Here is a 17,523-nt window from a genome sequence, read left to right as displayed (position 1 = left end):
GAGATGATACTCGAATAACAGCTTTGTGAAAGAAAACCAGTATTTTCAGTTTGGTGTTTAAGGATTTATGTATAATTGTACTCGCTTTTTAGACATTAAAAAGCTGCTCAGCTTTTAAAAATCGTAGTAAGAATATAGAAATAGAATGTAGTAAGCATATAGAAATAGAGCATGTTGGTGGTAACAGTGGCACGTTTCTTTAAATTTCAGGCTGTTCTTGAGCACCTTCACTCTAGCAGTTTCAGCTGGTGCAGTCCTGCTTCTACCTTTCTCAATAATCAGCAATGAGATCCTGCTTTCTTTTCCACAAAACTACTATATTCAGTGGTTAAATGGCTCACTAATTCATGGTTAGTACTCAGCATAATGTAATTAAAATGGATGTCTTCATTATATGTGCATGGATGTTCTTACTTTTCAAACGTATAACTCCCTTTTCACTTAAGATGCTAATTGAATTGTTAATATGTTATTGGCTAGTTTTTTTTGCTGCTGTGTGATATATCACAAAAGTCTGTCACAACTGTTCTGTTGGCTTGTTTTAAAGAACTGAGCAGACTTGCTGGATTTAAACCAAATTCACTGCTTTGAATATTAATGTAGAATAAGAGCTACTAGAAGCTAACTTGAAAACACACTGTTCAAACTTCTTCCTCATGGATCAGTGCAAGATTCATGTCTGTCTCTTTATGATAATACATACAAACTTATTCTCAAAATAAGAAATAGTCTTTAAGAAACTTGCTAGCTATGAGCAGATGGGATTAGATAGTTAAATTCACTGCTAGTGATTTATTTGTAAAGAAGGAAAATTATAGAGTATCAGTGTATTGAGTGTGGTAAAGAGGCACCATGTAAACAAACTATTTCAAGGAAAACACGATGCGAGGAAAAATACTACTTGCAGCGATGACACCTTGATGTTTGGCAGAGTGAGTTTTGCATACTTTCTAATATTGGTTAACATGCTTACAACTGTGACATATATAATGCATACTAATATTTGAAAATAATTTGGACACCTTTATGTGTCTAAGGGAAATAAAAGATGTCCTATTTCCACCGATTTGTAGATTTGGCCGGAGAAAGATTGTTTCAGATAATGAAGGTACTATTTATTTAATCTGGAATAAAGAATTTACAAGTTAGCTGTGCTGTCCTTTTTCTGTTCTTGTCAAGACATAGTAACCGGGCTTTGGAGGATGTTTCTCTGAAAAATATACACTTTTTGCTAAATGTCTGAATACTCACAGATAGCAAATTCATAGATTTCCAGATCCCTAACTTGCAGAGGTGGTGTGGTGTGTGTGTTTGTTTTTTCAAATTAAAGAAGTTTACAACAAATTAAATGTGGATAAGTGAAGACAAGATAATGCTTGTTGTCTGTCATCTTTCTGAAACTGAGTACTTTTTTGTGTTATCTGAACAGTAATTTTGTTTTTTTTTTGTAAACCCATGAATAAGGAGAGCTGACTGTAGATGTGGTGGTCGACAGTGACCCTGACTGTGGTGACAGAGTAGTTTAAGACCTGAGAAAAGTGAGGAAGGAAAACAGTAGAATAAAGACATTAGATTTTGAAGGAGTAGACTTTGTCCTCTTCAGGAAATGTGTATGTGGGTCTTTACTGGAGAATGGTCTGAGGGCAGAGAAAGCCAGGAGAGATGCTTACTTTCAAGGATAACCTTCAAGGACCATAATACGCACCTTGGTTTGCAAGGAAATGAGCAGATGTAATAGGAGGTCGACTTGGCTTAATGGGGAGCCTGAGCTCAAACCAAAAAGAAAGTGTTCAGAAGGCAGAAGTATCAGCTGCCCAGGATGGATATAGAAACATCTCCTGGGCTGGTAGCCTGGTGTGAAATGAGAAAAGCCAGGGCACAGCTGGGTTTGCAACTGGTGAGGGGTTTCTGTAGAGCCAGCTTCTCTGGAGCGCAGTGAGAGGCAAGAAGCAATGTTTACCGGGCATAAAGCAATAGTTCTTCACAGTGGGTATGGTTGAACACTGGAAAAGCATGTCCAGAGAGACTGGGAGAGCTAAATCCTTGGTAGTTTTCCAAAACTCAGCTGGCTGAAGCCATGAGCAACCAGATTGCACCTGCAGTTTAGCTGTTTTAAGCAGCAGATCAGGCTACATGACTTGAGGTTCTTTCTAGTTGGGTTGTTCTGTGATCTGCTTTGTCACACATCATGTGGGGTATTGCTAATTTGGTATGTCTCCTACATGGAAGGAAACCCCCAGCTAATTCTCATTTTTTACACAGATTTAGCTGCTTAGACAGATTTATATTCTTTATTCCCAAACATGGAAAAAAAATTAATGAGATATAATCCTTCCTTCTGTGCCTGAATTGGCTTTGGAAAAACTACAATAAAATACTTCAGAGAATGAAAATTACATAACAACCAATTCGGAAATTTTCACTCTGTCGGAGTTGCTACAGTACTTGAGAAAACTTGGATTAATTAGAAATCTGCTGGAAGAAGTAGCTGGCACATAGGAAGGCCTTTGAATGTTCCAGTGACCATGATATTTTGATTTTAATGTGATAATATTTTGAAAGTACAGCTTTGTGCATGCACGGTATAACTTACATTTCCTAAGGCCAGTAGTAATGGCTAGCGGGGAAGCAAATTCAGCATCTTGGTGTTTCCAAGTTTAACTGTGTATTGCAAAGTTTATCCTAGGGGTAGACGTGGCTGAACTAAACCAAGCTGTACCACAGCCGGAGAGAAGATGTTCAGAAACATCAGCAATTTTTTTTTTTAAATTTTTTTTTTGTTTTGTTTTGGATCTGACCGCGGGCTTCTGTTAACGGCAACTTGACGAAAACCTTTGCGCTTGATTTCAAAACCTTAGCTTGGGGAAGGACGCCCTCTTGTGGCAGGGACTAGGGTTGCACGGCAGTGTTGCTCTGCTCTGTAAAACCCTGTTCCACGCAGTGTCAGTACCTTTTTGGAGTTATGAAATACCTGTGCAAGTTTTGAGAGCTGCTGGTGCTATCACAAGCCATCAAGTTCAGAAAATGTTCATATCTCCAGGATACTCTGTTTAGTATACCTTCCTGTACGGTTTCCTTACTGCTTTGGAAATGTTATCAAATGGAGAGATTTGTATTGCTTTAAACCAGTTTTGTTTTGCTAGATTTCTGAGTTACAGATATAATCGAGGGTACTTGACCATAATATTAAGGTTTTTTTATACTGTATGTAGACTGTAGCATGAGTTGCAGCATATCGAAAAATAAAAAATATGTGCCTCTAATTTTTGCAAGCAGGCAGAAAGCCCCTATCTGGGTTCAGTATAAACAATCTTACCTAATGCATGTTCCACTAAGCTCAGAAATACTTCTGACCGCTGGATGTTCGCTTGTGGTGTTGTTGGATACAGCCACCAGGTGGGGGTAAAATGTAATGAAACTGCCATGACTAAGACAGTCAAAAAATTGCTGTGGGTCTAACCTGTTTGCCAAAGACTAAGAGATTTTTAATTTTTATGTTTTATTAACTTGTTTTATGGGTGATAGTCTTAAGTCGCTACAAACAGAAAAAAAATTTACAATATTCCAACAGACTGCTTAAAGCTTTTTATATATGTTGATATGTGGAAGCCTCTCATGCAATTTGTGATGCAGTTAGTGTAGTAGGAAATAATTATTTTTCTGGGTCTATTTTAATTTGATTTCTGAACTATCAAATTAGGATAAGAAATATGGTAGGGGAAGAAGAGGGCCCTGTATGTTCCTTACTTTGAGGAAAGTGTATGTGTATGTCAGGAGCAGTACAGCAGTGCATACTTCTCATAACTTTAAATGCACACTGTAGCTCTGTAGTTTGATTTCTGTAAATGTGGGTGCCTTTAGCTGCTAATGTGTACATTTCTGGATTTTAACTTCCTAAAAATCACCCTGGATGTGCACCACTCTCCTCTCCCTTCAAATACTCTGTACATACTATGCAGCTCCTAAGCACCGTTTTACATTGTAGATACACATGTAATAGAGCTGCTGAAGTTAGGATGACCAGGTATTCAGCTTTGCATTAGGTATCTGAATGTGCTCTCTGTCTTCAGTTAGAGAAAACTGCTGATATAAAATTCCTACCCCTGTCTAATAGTATTTCTACTCTAACTCTGGTGTTGTAATTTTTTTTGGGGGGGAGGTATGCAGAGTGCTTTAGGTAATGTCCCCCCAGTAAGGGCCGTTAATGACATTCTTGCTGATGTTGCTATGTGTAAATGTTTCTTAAATGGTAACAGGAGCTTCCTGGCTAAGCAAATTCAAAAGGAAAAATCCCCCTCTTTGTTAACTGGAGTTTAGCCACCTTTAGGCAGTCTGTTTTCTTTAGCAATTGAGTATTATATTTCACGTGTCTTTTGGAATTTTCTTGTTTTGTTTCTGTAGCTTATTTGGCTAAGTTTGGTTCCTGGTGCCCTGGTGGTATCAACTGCTGAAGAAGTAGATTTCTTGGCCCCCCCCTTCTCCCCCCTTGTTTTTATTTCTCCTTGAAATTTAAATAATTTCCTTTACGGGAAAAGGAAGTATATATGGTGAAAGCATTTTTTTTCAAGGGGGTGTAGGTGAAGATAATGTCTAACTATTTTACATTTGAAACTAAATACAGTAATATGTCTCAATAATGAATTCCCCAGACATCTAGTAAATGTCTCTCTCCTTCCCTATTCTTTCCAAATTGGACAATTTCAAAGAAGAAAATGAACAAGCCTGTACATGAGAAGAAAGAAATAAACAAAGCTGTTAGTTCAAATTTTCTTATCGTGGGGGATGTTCTTTTTTTGGATTTCAGATGAGAGAGTCTAGTCTTGCAGAATTGTGGAAATGTGTGTGTTTTGGGGAGGGTGGAGGACAAAGCCAGTTTTTGTCAGCTACCAAATAAAAGCTGTGTTTTCAGGATGCATAATAAATGACACTAGTTAAACCTGTTCGCTACTAAATTGCAGGTAAGCCTCTGCTTTTATAAAGAAGAAACACTGCATCCTGCACAACTTCTGATAGGATGATTGATGGTGGGTTCCTGTTTAGGCACCAGAAACTGGCTCTTCAGAAAGTGTTTAGCTTAGAAAATCTTAATAGAGCAGATACCCTTAATGGAGATCAGTTATCACTTCAGGTTGTCTTCTAAACCTTTTCCTTTCCTACAGATGTCACATGTGTCTTACAGATGTCCTAGTTTTAGTCAGTTGACTTTTTTTTTTTCACCTAGATCACAGGATGATTGAGGTTGGAAGGGACCTCTGGAAATAATCTAGTCTGACCCCCCCTGCTCAAAGCTCGGTTAGTTAGAGAAGGCTGCTCAAGGCATCACCCATTTGGGTTTTGAATATGTTGAAGGACGGAGGCTACAAAACCTCTGTGGGCAACCTGTCGCAGTGTTTGACTACACCTAGTGGAAAAAGTTTGGGGGGTGGTTTTTGGTTTGGTTTTTTTTTTTCTTTCCTCTTACATTTAAGTAGGCTTTCTGTTTTTTTTCAATTCATGCTTGTTGACTCTTCTCCTTTCACTGGATACCACGGTGAAGAGTCGGCCTCTGTTTTCCTTTTCCCCTCCCTCATCAGATACATACATTGATGAATTCCGCCAAGTCCTCTCTTCTCAAGGCTAAAGAATTGGAGCTTTTGCAGCCTGTCCTTGTATGATGGGTGCTCCAGTCCTTTGGTCACCTTTGTGACCGTTTACTGGACTTGCTCCAGTATGGCAACGTCTGTCTTGTAAGGGGGAGCCTACAGCTGGGTGCAGTGCTCCAGATGTGTGCCACCAGTGCTAAGCAGAGAGGAGGGACCACCTCCCTCAGCCTGCTGGCAGCGTTTCTCCTAGTGCAGCCCAGGATGCTGTTGGCCACTTTTGCTGCAAGGGCACACTGCTGGCTCGTGTTCGATTTGGTGGCCAGCAGAACCTCTGAGGCCTTTTCTACAAATGTTTTTTTTGAATGATTGGTCCCTGGTGTGTGCTCTGCCCATTTGTCCAGCCTGTTGAGGTTCATCTGAGTGGCAGGCCGCTGCTGTTGCCCATCTTTTATCTTCAGCAAACTTGCTGAGGATGCACTGTCTCCCACCGTCACCACTAATGAAGATGTTAAGCCTGGTATTGACCCCCCTGGGCAATACCACTGGTGACTGGCTTCCAGCCTGACTTGGTACTGCTGGTCACAACCCTTTGAGCCCAGAAGCTCAGCCAGCGTTCAGTCCACCTCAGTGTCTACTTACCTAGCTCATACTTCGTTAATTAAACTATGAGGAGATTTTTGGGAGATGGTGTTGAAAGCCTTACTGAAGCTGAGATAAACAGCATCCGCTGCTCTCCTCTAGCATATTGAGCCAGTCATCTTATCGTGAAGGGCTGCCGTTGCTGTTGCCATGATACCTCCATGTGATTTGAAGGTGGTGATGGCATTTGTGTATTGCTTGTGTTAAAATCCATGATTTGTCTGAGTTTCTCTTGGAACAAATATGCGAGGAAGTAAGTACACAGGACTGAATTTTGTGACATTCACTGATAATAGTAAAATACTTTTTGTCCTGAAAACTTTTAAAATGGTTATCTGAAGAGCCTTCACTTGGGTGTTGTGGAAGTAGTGCAGCTGAGTTTGCAGTCTGTCTCCAAGATTTTTGAAACTTACTGCTGTTTAAGTTGGTAGTCAATTTTTGTTTAAAGCTCATACAGAGAAATGGGTGTTTCTCAGCAGTGACCTGTATATAGCTATGTATTTGTAAAAACCTGGCTTCTGCTAGTACTTGTATGTATACTGCGTTGTTATATGTAAGAGAAAAATGCCGCATCTTTCATTTTAAACCTGAGAAAATTATAATATAAACCTTCTTCTCGTTTGTTGCAGGTTTATGGAATCTTGCTTCTCTTTTTTCTAATTTATGTTTGTTTGTGTTGATGCCTTTTGCCTTTTTCTTCCTGGAATCGGAAGGATTTGCTGGCTTAAAAAAGGTAGGATAATACTGTTAAATGCAGAGTAATTACAGTATATATTCCATTTTCAGCCCTTGTTTATAAAACTGAAATTTAAAGTTTGGAAGGATTTGGTGCTGGAATGTGTATGCTTATGTGAATGTGTTCATACAGATGTGCGTTGTACAAGCAGGTGAAGTGAGTATGCAGTGTATATACAAGGGGGGAAAATGGTCTTTGGAAAGCTGTGTATACTGAGATCAGGAAAATGTCCTTTTTTTTTTTTTTTAAATAATGAAATATTTTAACCAAGATTATTTTTTTTGGAAATGGTTTTGTTGAGATGCTAAAAGGTTCAATAAATATGCTAGAAATGCTGTGACAAGGGAAAGTACAGGCTTCTTACTAACGGGAAGGGTGATAAAATAACAGATGACCCAGAGAAAACAAGCTTGATTTGTGAATTTTAAAGATTACAAACCTTCCAACAAAGGTTCAAGTGTGGTCAGTATTAACAATAATACGTTAAGAAAACTGTCTTAAATGGGTAGAGAACAACTAAAAATATTCAACTTAGCTGAACACATTCAAATTGAGAGGGCTGAGTATTTCAGTGAAGCACGGAATTTGGCAAAGCAATTTCTGAACAATAAGATGGTAATGATTATATTAATATGTGAACTAAAGAAATATAATGAAAAATTACTATAATGGGAGGCACAGCAAAATGAATTTCAAATCATAAATTTCAGATAAATTAAACTGGAATGACTGTCTAGGGACCAATTGTAGCACGTTTGCATTAATCTTTATCATCAAAATGATTACACTTTTGTTTTTAATGATACTACACTAGAGGGAATTCTGTGCCCTTTAGATGACAGTTATTAGAAAGCAAAGGATCTTGAAAAGTGGTCTGAAATTGGGAAAATGAAATGCATTAAAGATGGATGCAAAAGTCTATGAGTCATTGGTGGATTGCATGTAACGTAAATCAATGAGGGGATAATTGTGGTGGGAAGGAAAGCATAATTCCTGGTTGCATTGACAGGACTTGGCATGGAGGCAATGAAGTCGCCATTTTTTTTTTTGGTGGAATTGGGGAAAACTCAACTGGAGTGCTGCATTCAGCTTGGGATTTTAGGGTTCACGTAGACACCTAAGAGAGAAAATGGCGGATATTAAAAAAAAAAAAAAGAAAAAAGGAAGAAACTTAGTAAGTACAGCATGAAGGAGAATTTTAATTTGGAGAGAATAATGTGAAGAAACAGATTTTGTTCTGTAGTTGAAGCTACCAGGAGATTACACAGACTGTGACCAATATAGCTGTGTCAGAAAGGACCTGCAGGATGGACCCCACCAAGATGGTGTGTAAATACTTGTTTGGTGTAGGCTGTTCTGAGCTGGTTGATGCTACTGCAGTGTTTGCATTAACTGAACTGTAGATGTATCAAAGTTACTTCTGTTACAAGTTTGGATGACCAAGCTAATGAATTCAGTTTCAGAGGGGTTTGGTGATGGGGCTAATGTGTTCGCTCATCCAACTTGGCTGGAAAACACTCTCCCCTCCCCCTCTTCATTCACTTCAGGTATCTATAGGACTAAGAAAATTTAGCAACTCATTTTATCCTCTGTTGGAGACAGCTCCTTTTTTTTTTTTTTTTTTTTTGACTCGGAAGTATCTAGCCACAGCTAATGTATAACTTCTCTTCTAAAAAAGAAAGAAGTGATTTTGGTGGGGTTTGTGTCTCCTGCAGTCCAACCAAACCCAAGGATTCTCTCCATTAGCGCACCATGTACAGTGCTGCTGGTGCGTCCCCTTGACTTGTAGATTTGTTTGGCTCCAGCAGATGCATTATGTATCCCAGCTGTCTTAAGTTATAGCGTAATGTTTAAATTTATGATGCTGGCTATCAGTTAATCCCATTCAGGATAAATAGGATCACTGTTACATGTTTACACTTGGAACCATTTGTAACTCCAGATGAGATAAAGCCATAATCTGTCTGCAGATACAGGGAAAAAGATGATTGTTGGTGCTTTACAGTCATGTTGCTTCTTCATGGGGGTAGTATTAAAAACCTGCCTATGGTGGGGGGGAACCCGATTTTTTGCAATATTTTTATTTTTTCTTTGTCTTCTGGATGTTTTTGGTACATCTAATACCTAGTACAGTACTCGGGACCTTTGTCCAATATCGGTTCTACCTGGTTGCTCTATTTAAAAGTGTCTGAAATGGATGCGGATGTACTGAATTGTTGTACCAGCTTTGAGTGAGCCCTAAAGGTGCAGGAATTTTAGTCCATTTTTAATATGAACATACCTTGTCATGGCTTGCTTTTCTTAGAAAGTGGCAAATGCCACTGATGGACTAAGTGGATAGTTAAAATTGAGTGTGCTGTTCTGTTCAAATTCTGATGCAGATACATGATTCTACTTGCACTAAGTACTATACGTACTTTTAAAGGAATTACATCACACAATGGGGTGATTAGAATCTGAGAAGATTTATGTTTAATTGAACTCAGGTTTTCATGTAAGATTTTTGGTTTTAGAATCTGTGAAGGGTACTTCCCATTTTTTTAACTTTCCGTAGATTTTGGCACATGGCTTATCTCTTTTCAGAGAAGACTCTGAGACCATGAGTATTTTGTAGAATTCTGGTACTTGTACAAATTATTATGTCTTTGATTATGCTTGTGCAAGTTTTTTTTTTTAAGTCATATCATGTTATTTATCACATCAGACTAATGGGCCAGAGGGAAAACATCATGCAAAGACTATTACTATTAACTGGGAAAATCAGATTTTAGTGATCTCAATGTAAAAAAACATTTCGTACATTTGGCAGAACCTTCAGCACTTAAGAAAAGAGTGATCTACTGTAAATGTGAAGACATTCAATAAGGAGGTTTGGCACAGGATGTGTAATCTTTAATCTTTCAGCTGGGAGCTGGATACAAGGAATAGGGAAAGCAGTTGATTGTAGATACCCAGCTCAGATCTAAATTTGGATAAAAAGACTTTTCCAGTGGAAGCTTTTATGCAGGTCATCTTGAATTTGTCATAGAATTACCTTCATTTAATGAATAAATAGGTCACTTGAAATTTAGGTGTGCACAGTCAAGATGTCTGTTGGAAGGTGTTGATTTAAGAATTACTTGTTGGATTTAAATAAAGTTCTGCAAATGAATGATTAAAAGAGATTCAGTTCTGAAACTGAATGGATTTTTTTCACTCTTTTAATGGGTTTCTTTGTTCAGCTTAAATTGCAACAGTAACTTTAGTCATTATCAGATATGGGCCTAGCCCCCAAAGTTTTTAGTCATCTGAGTGTTTATCATAGATTACGCTATAAAAGTTGATTTTATGTATTCACTGTAATGTGAAATTTTTGCAAGCTATTATATTTCAGATAACTCATAGGTTACTCTATATGAGCTTTGTGTCACTTTTATTTCCATATTCTCATAAGGAAGTATTGCCCCCTTAACTGTTTAAGTTTCATGAATCAGGATGGGTTTGATTAACCATCTTCCAATTTACTATGGCTTTTTTTCTTGGTTGCCAGTGTACTTTCTAAATGGCACATGGCCCCTCTTATAGGCTCTCTTCGATTCCCCAGGGCAACAGTTTAAGAGAACCAAGGATTTGCATATTGTGCGGAGGAGAGAAATACAGAAATTAGGCACTCACCATGGATGAATGCAGTGTTGTACTGAAAATCAAACTGATTTTCTGCCTAGTTTTTAATGAACAACACTATGTTAATTCAAAAAAAGGCATTTTGGGCCTAAGGGGGTTGACCATACCCTTTTAAAGAGCTTAAGTGCTCTTCCTTGCTATAGTTTATTTCCATTTAGTGGCAGTTGCAGACTTCTGTTATCAGGAAGATCATTATAAAAGCAATATTGGAGGTGTGTAATATATGTATGTGTATATATGTGTACATGCCATCTGTGTGTTTTCATGCGCGTTTGTGAATTAGGTTTTTCAAGACTATTGAAGTAGTTGGAGGTCATTGTGATATGTTACACCTTAGCCAGTGCTATTAACTGAGCTGTTGGAGTACCTGAAGTAACTTTCATCTCCTGCATTGGTATTAAAAATTGTTGTATTTTTCTGTATTCTTCTGTCTTCTTTTTTAGAGCCTGTGCATAAAGTTGTATTTTTTGTTTAGGTACTCTTTCAGTTCTTTGTCACTGGCCTTCTCAAATTCTGTGGTGTAGTTACGAAACAAAGATGTCACCTATATTTCTTAATGTCAGAATTAAACTCATTCTTTATCGTTCTCTCCAAAAAAGGAAAATTGCAGTATTTGCATCTGTAGTTCATGGTGCTGATGTTTCCATGTGTGATAACAAACTGCATAGAAAATTACATGTGTGCTGCTGTGTGAAGGAGGCGAGCATTTCTGAGGAGATAATTGCTATACCTTTTCTTGACCTTTAAAATATGCTTTCTCTTGATGTAACTTCAACTGAAATTTGTATTTGTTTGAAGTTGACAAAGATAAAGATGTTTAGGAGTAATTTCCTTGTAAGAAAATACAAATAGTGCAATTTACTGCCATGAGAAACTGGAATAACTGGGTATTGCATAATCATGAGTGTAGAGTTTTAAAAAGGCTTTATGAAGTATTTTACCTTAATACTGATCTTTGAACTTGAAGTCATGGCATAAAGTTTAACATGAGCGACAGCAACATCCTGACCAATTATCCAAATTATCCAGACATCCCAAAATGTTCAGAACACAACACACAGAGTCTGTGGATTAAGAGGTTGACTCCTGGAACATCAAAAGAAGTGCATGATAATAAAAACAAATAGTACAAAAATTTGAGGTAACTTCCTTGCTTAATTAATTAGGTAGACCAGGTGGAAGCGAAGAGGCCAGAGCTGGTGCTCAGAATGTCTATAAAGCTGAGCAACATGACAGCACAATGGAGGAGGAACAAAGATTTTTTTAATATACTTCTATCCTGTGTCACAGTTTGAAATTGTCCTGGTTTATGTCCCTTTTGGCAAACTTACATAAAAGTGACCTTGTACTGTATTTTATGACCAGATGACTTTTTTCCCAGTGGCTAATTTGTATCAGACCCCCATCTTAAAGAGACACAGAAATGAGTAGGAAGTCCAAGCCGGTTTGTCTCAATGAGCTTTCATTGCATGCTTTCATTATTTTTGCTCGTTTTTGCCACTGATCATCCATAAATTGTTGGAAATGAGTGATTAAGGAAGTGCTGCTTAGTGTTAGTGGCACATGCACATTCTTGGTATGTTTTTTGTGGGTGAGAGGAAATCGCGTACTGCACAAACAAAAAGGAAAACTCCTGCTGGGAACCTTTCAAGGAAATTTAACTTGCATAATGTTTTGATCTTGGTGTTTATTACAGAAAATAAGAGTAATATTTCACCAGCTATTGTTATGTGTCAGCTAGTCTCCCCATCTGCTTGCCTTTCCTTGATATCTCTTCCCAAATTCTCATTGAATTTATTTTAATAAAAACACCACTTAGAAATATAGTGGTTTATTCATACATTTAAGGCAGGTGAGATGGGCCAGCGTTCAGAACAGTTTATTGCATAGTGCATGCTACTGTATAAAGATTTAGCTGTCGTGACTGCAAAGTCCTGCCTATGTTAGCAGTTGCAGCTTAGCCTGTGCAAGTAAAATGTGGTGTGTAGGTTCCCTTCCAAATAGTGAAAGACAGTGGTTTCTGCTATTAAAAGCAGATTTCTTCCCTTCCCTCTTTCATTGGTGCATGGCTTTTAAAAAAATGGTTTTTGTAAATAAAATTACTTATTTGGGGAGGAAGTGAACATTGAAGCTTTGCAAAAATAGTTACTAGCATTTTTTTTGAAACTGCTTTTTTTTCCCTGTAAAGGTAAGCTTTTGATTGTTAACTTGCTGAGCAGCCATGTCTTCCATCTCCTCAATATTTGAGTTGATTTGATACACTTTGTATTTATCAATAGTAATGACTTTTTCTAGTTATGTTACTATATAGTGAGACTAAACTTAAGTTTCTAATGTGTTGTGTTGCAGTGCATTGTATTTGCAAGCTCCAGATAATTAAACATAGTAATAAGCGTAAGTGAAAAAGTAAGCCTGCAGCTCTTACCTTTCTTGGTGGGTATGGAAATTGTAATCATTGCATTTTTTCATGTAGAAAAGCTGTACTCCCCAGTTTTGCTGTGTGTGCCAGTAGAACTCTGGTACAACTGTAGGTGTAGAACACTGTAAAATACATTTTCAGTATGTGATGAAGCCAATGTAGGAAGTATGTTCAAGTTTAGTTTTGAAGTATTTACTTTTAGAGACATCTTTGCTACTCTCAAGTGGTATTCCTTGGAAAGCAGTTGTTCGTATAATACAAAATACTGGGGAAAGTGGCCTGGAAATCCTTTTTAATATGAGATTGTCTCTAACGAAAACCAGTCAATTCTCTAAATTTGTGTTGATTTTTCTGGAAAAGTGATTTGGAGAGTATAAGTGTCTTGAAGTAGCATTTCACTTTGTGTTTTATGCTTGCATGTACCTCCTACTGCAATACCCACGGGCCACTGTGTGTAATGGCTCACCAAATAGTCTTGAGGTACCCTGTTAACAGTGTATGTTTATTTGGCATTTAAGCTCATATTTATTTGTCTATAAAATCATTCAGCATGAACTGAGACTTTAGTGCTCTGATCTCCATGAAATGTTTACTAGTATGTAACCGAATTATTGTACATTATATTACAACCCATTTACTCATTCCATTAGTAATACCAGAGACAAAAGTTGTTTAATCAGTCACATCAAAGGCAGCTGTTTGGTTTTGTATTTTTGACATATGCTAACATCTTAAGTTCAGATACGAAGTCCAGTTCTTTAAGCTGCAGTCATTTAAAATGACACCACTTAAAATTTACTAGACTTTTTTTGTTGTTGTTTAGAAGCAAGGCCTGATTATTCTGGGATTCTGATTTGGCCAGTCGCTTGATCAGGGTTTTTCCTCCTTCCTATTAAAATAAAAGCATACTTAACTGACAGTTATACAAACCCATAACATAATCTGTAAGATGTAAGGTGCGTAGTTAGGGACTATATTTAATGGTAAACCTTGTATTAAGAACGGTGTGTATCTTGACTCTTCGTATGCTTCCTGCTTCTGCTGAAGTCTCAGAAATGTCATGTGCCCAGCTAAATATAGAGTGGGTTTATAATTGTAATGTAGAGAATGCACATCTAATATTAAAATTTGAGAAGAGCTTATATAATGGCAGGAAATCGAAGATGAGTAGGTTTAGCGTACTTGTTAGCATGTCACATTGACAAGTGTCTACATTAAACTCCGAAAACATGTTAAAATTATAGCTTTACACTACCAGGTCCTTGATTTGCAGTTCTGCAGAGAGAGGGGGAAAAAAGAAAATATTCTTAACCTCACAGGTATATTTCAGTGAATTAGTCTGAAAGTTACGTGAGTGTATTGGCCTGCTTTTGAGGACCTGTGACTGGACTACGTAACTGTACTTAAGTTAGTATGAGGTGAAAATAACTTTGCAATGGTGTTGCAGGAATGTGTTTTTCTGTCTGTTCCCAATGACCGTAAGACCAAGTTAAGTTAAAGACCCTAAGGACACGAAAATTACTACAGATAGTTCAAGAAGAGGTTGGAATATTGGTTGTATTAATTTTTGTGTTCATGCATAGCTTTTTTTTACTTTGGTGTCTGTATTTAGACATTTAGGAAAGAAGGCTGTGCAGGACAGGTGAATAACATGTATGTATTCTTCAGCTTAGGGCCATGTCACGTTTCAGCGAGAGCGAGATAGAAATAAATTCAAGAATTGGTGGCTAAGAGAGAAACTTCCGACTGTTGAGGAGTAATGGCTTAATGTGAATTTGTTTTTGTAGAAATATAAAACATTTTATAAGGTTTTATAAGACGTCTTGCTTCAGTCAGTTGGGGACATTAGATGCAAGATCTGACCTTTTGATTTTACCGTAAGGAGCTCTGCGGTTTGTTGAATGCATGTAACAGTTCTGTATTTGGGGACAGCTGAGGGGGCAATAAGTGGATGTTGGTTGTTGCACACATTGGATCAAGATGTGATGAGATGTGATCTGCGCTCCATTTCATTGAAGTAGTTAAACGTCAGTTGGTTGCTTCCATAAATTAGAATGTACTTCTTTTAAAGAGGCCTCAGCTTAACATACACAAAAATAGGCTAACAGGAGATAAACTGATGGTATAGGTTATTCAGCATAGCTTTTCTGCACTACCTGCCTTGCTGCAACTTTATTAGCTCAGCCTTGCTGCAGTAGTTTATGGGACTGAGATTATAATTACTTTTTTTGACCAACCCTAATACAGACAGAAAAGCAAAATGTGTCAGGTTAGTCTGTGTTGCTGCAACATTTTCATGTATTTGAGCTATGGAAATCAGTAGAGTAACAAGATGAAACAAGGATTGTTAGTAATATTGGGGTAAAAACACTGTGCAAAGAAAATCCCAAACTTGCTTAGTTATTTCAAGGTGTGGTTTTCTGACCATTACTTCTCTAGCATACTGTGAGAAACTGTATTAGATGACTGATGCATTCTGAGTAGGTAGTCATCTGTAAAACTAATTAGTTTTAGAAGCTAGCACTGGAGCATTAGTTATTCCACCTCATCTGTGCCAGGAATGAAATATATTGCTGAACTTTTGTGCTTTCTCCACTCCTCTGTTATTCTGAACTTGTACTTTTCTGCTGTATTTAGCATGCTTAAGTTTTGTGGAATTTCTGTGGTTCTGTGCTAAAAACTTCAACATGTAGCTGGTAGCATGCAAACAATAAGATGTGAATTTTTTTCTCTGCTGCTCTCATTTAATAAGTTGAGTCATTTTTTTACATTACAGCTTTTATTTTTCTTTTTAGGATAACTTAGAGTTCTGCATGAGTAAAAATAGACATGCTAAATAGCTCTACTGTTTCTAAAGTGTACAGATGGTACAGCCACCAATACTATGCTTGAGTCTCTTAATTGATCATTGATGTAAACTGAAGGACTGGGTTCTAAAATACTTCTTTTTTTTTTCTAAGACACTTTTTTAGGCAGAAATGAGTAGTTTTCACATCTTGTTTGGCTGGAGCATTCTTAATGCCCTCTATAGGCCCTTCTGTTTGTGGTAGATGATAGCTGATATCTAAAAGCCTGAGATGTATTTCTTAATTTTGTTTTTGTTATCAGATTATAATAAAATTTATAAAACTATTTCATTTAAACTAGATCTTTTTCTTTTTGCCATTCTTTGGGAAAGAAGTAAATATTGCACACATGCAGGATCCCTGAAATGGCTGTGATTCAGGGAATCTAGAAGCCTTATCTTTTAGTCAATGGTAAAAGGCAGATGCCTTGAAGGATTTAGCATGTCTTGAGTTAGAGGCTTCAAGAGGGCAATGTGACCGCCTTCCCATCTCTGTATTTGTGTTTATTTTATTAAATGCTAAGAAATTAAATTGGTCTGCTGCTATTTTATCATGGTGATTTGATTTATTAAAGTGGCTGTTTTATGCATAAGGAATATTTTATAAAGATTTGAATATTTAAATGTTTTCACATTAATCTGTGTTTCATTTGAGTTTATTGACATCAAATAGTGACCTTTCAGGACAAGCAAAACCATTGTATATATTTTAAGTCTCTTTATACACTTTTACTTCTTACAAAATTTAGAAAGACTGTGCAGATTTAATAGAAATGTCATTTTAATTCACAGAGAGGAAAATTGCCGTACAATTTTATATTGATAGTGGCAAGTTTTAATATAAATATCTTAACCGTAGAAAGGCTTTAAACAATTTTCTAATAGGCCTCCTTTTTTTAAGTGAGCCTTTACCAGGTAAATACCACTTATGATTCCCTCTCTGAAAACAATGTTTTTTTTCGTTAATACTGATAACCAGCGATGTGATATTTAGACCTTTAGTCTATATTATTTATTTAGTATTACTAGAAATACTCCACATTAAGGATTGGTCTATATTAAGAATTACTTATCCTGAATTGACAATGCAAGGAATAAGCTAATACATCTGTAGTGAGGATTTGTAAGGCAGCCAACAACTTTATTTACAAGGGGGGGGAGGAAGGAGGACCAATGAGTTTGTCTCTCATCCCTTGCTGTGTTCTCTTTTTATTTTTTTGGACACCAAAAAAACTTTCAGGTTTTAGAACTTTAATAGTGACCTGTGTGCTTCTACGTGTCATTTGCTTTTGGGAACTGTCTTTGTGGTTTCTTTCTGCCAGAAACACAATCACAAATTCCAAGTCTCTCTTTTATGGTTTTGTGTTACTTATCTTAATCCTCTGCCAAGCTACAAAGAAGTTGGAAAATATCTATTTATCTTCCTATCACTCCAGTCTAGCAGGAAAGATTCTTTCTGATCCAAAAGTAAATGATTAGAGGGAGACTCATAGTGTCAGAAATCCCACAGCTCCCATGTTGTTGCAGGTGGCTCTGGAAAGTCTGGGAAACTTGGTAGGTGGAGGGAGTGGAGCATCTAAAAGCTCATTAGCGAGGGCTGGGCTAGCAAATGGAACAACAGAGAAAACTTGTGGGTGAA

At 37.2% G+C, this 17,523-nt stretch overlaps 1 protein-coding gene across 1 annotated transcript in view; it reads left to right on the top strand.

Moving 5' to 3' along the window:
• Positions 1-17,523, top strand: part of LMBR1 (limb development membrane protein 1) — a 76,949-nt gene that overhangs the window by 20,434 nt on the left and 38,992 nt on the right. Inside the window, exons 4-5 of the mRNA XM_037383207.1 lie at positions 211-350; positions 6,851-6,954. Of these exons, the coding sequence (XP_037239104.1) occupies positions 211-350; positions 6,851-6,954 (244 nt within the window). The remainder of the gene's footprint in view (positions 1-210; positions 351-6,850; positions 6,955-17,523) is intronic.

This window comes from Falco rusticolus, chromosome 4, assembly GCF_015220075.1.
Source record: "Falco rusticolus isolate bFalRus1 chromosome 4, bFalRus1.pri, whole genome shotgun sequence".
NCBI lineage: Eukaryota > Metazoa > Chordata > Aves > Falconiformes > Falconidae > Falco > Falco rusticolus.
Note: the sequence above shows the minus strand (reverse complement) of the source record. Positions and strands in the feature narration are given on the sequence as shown.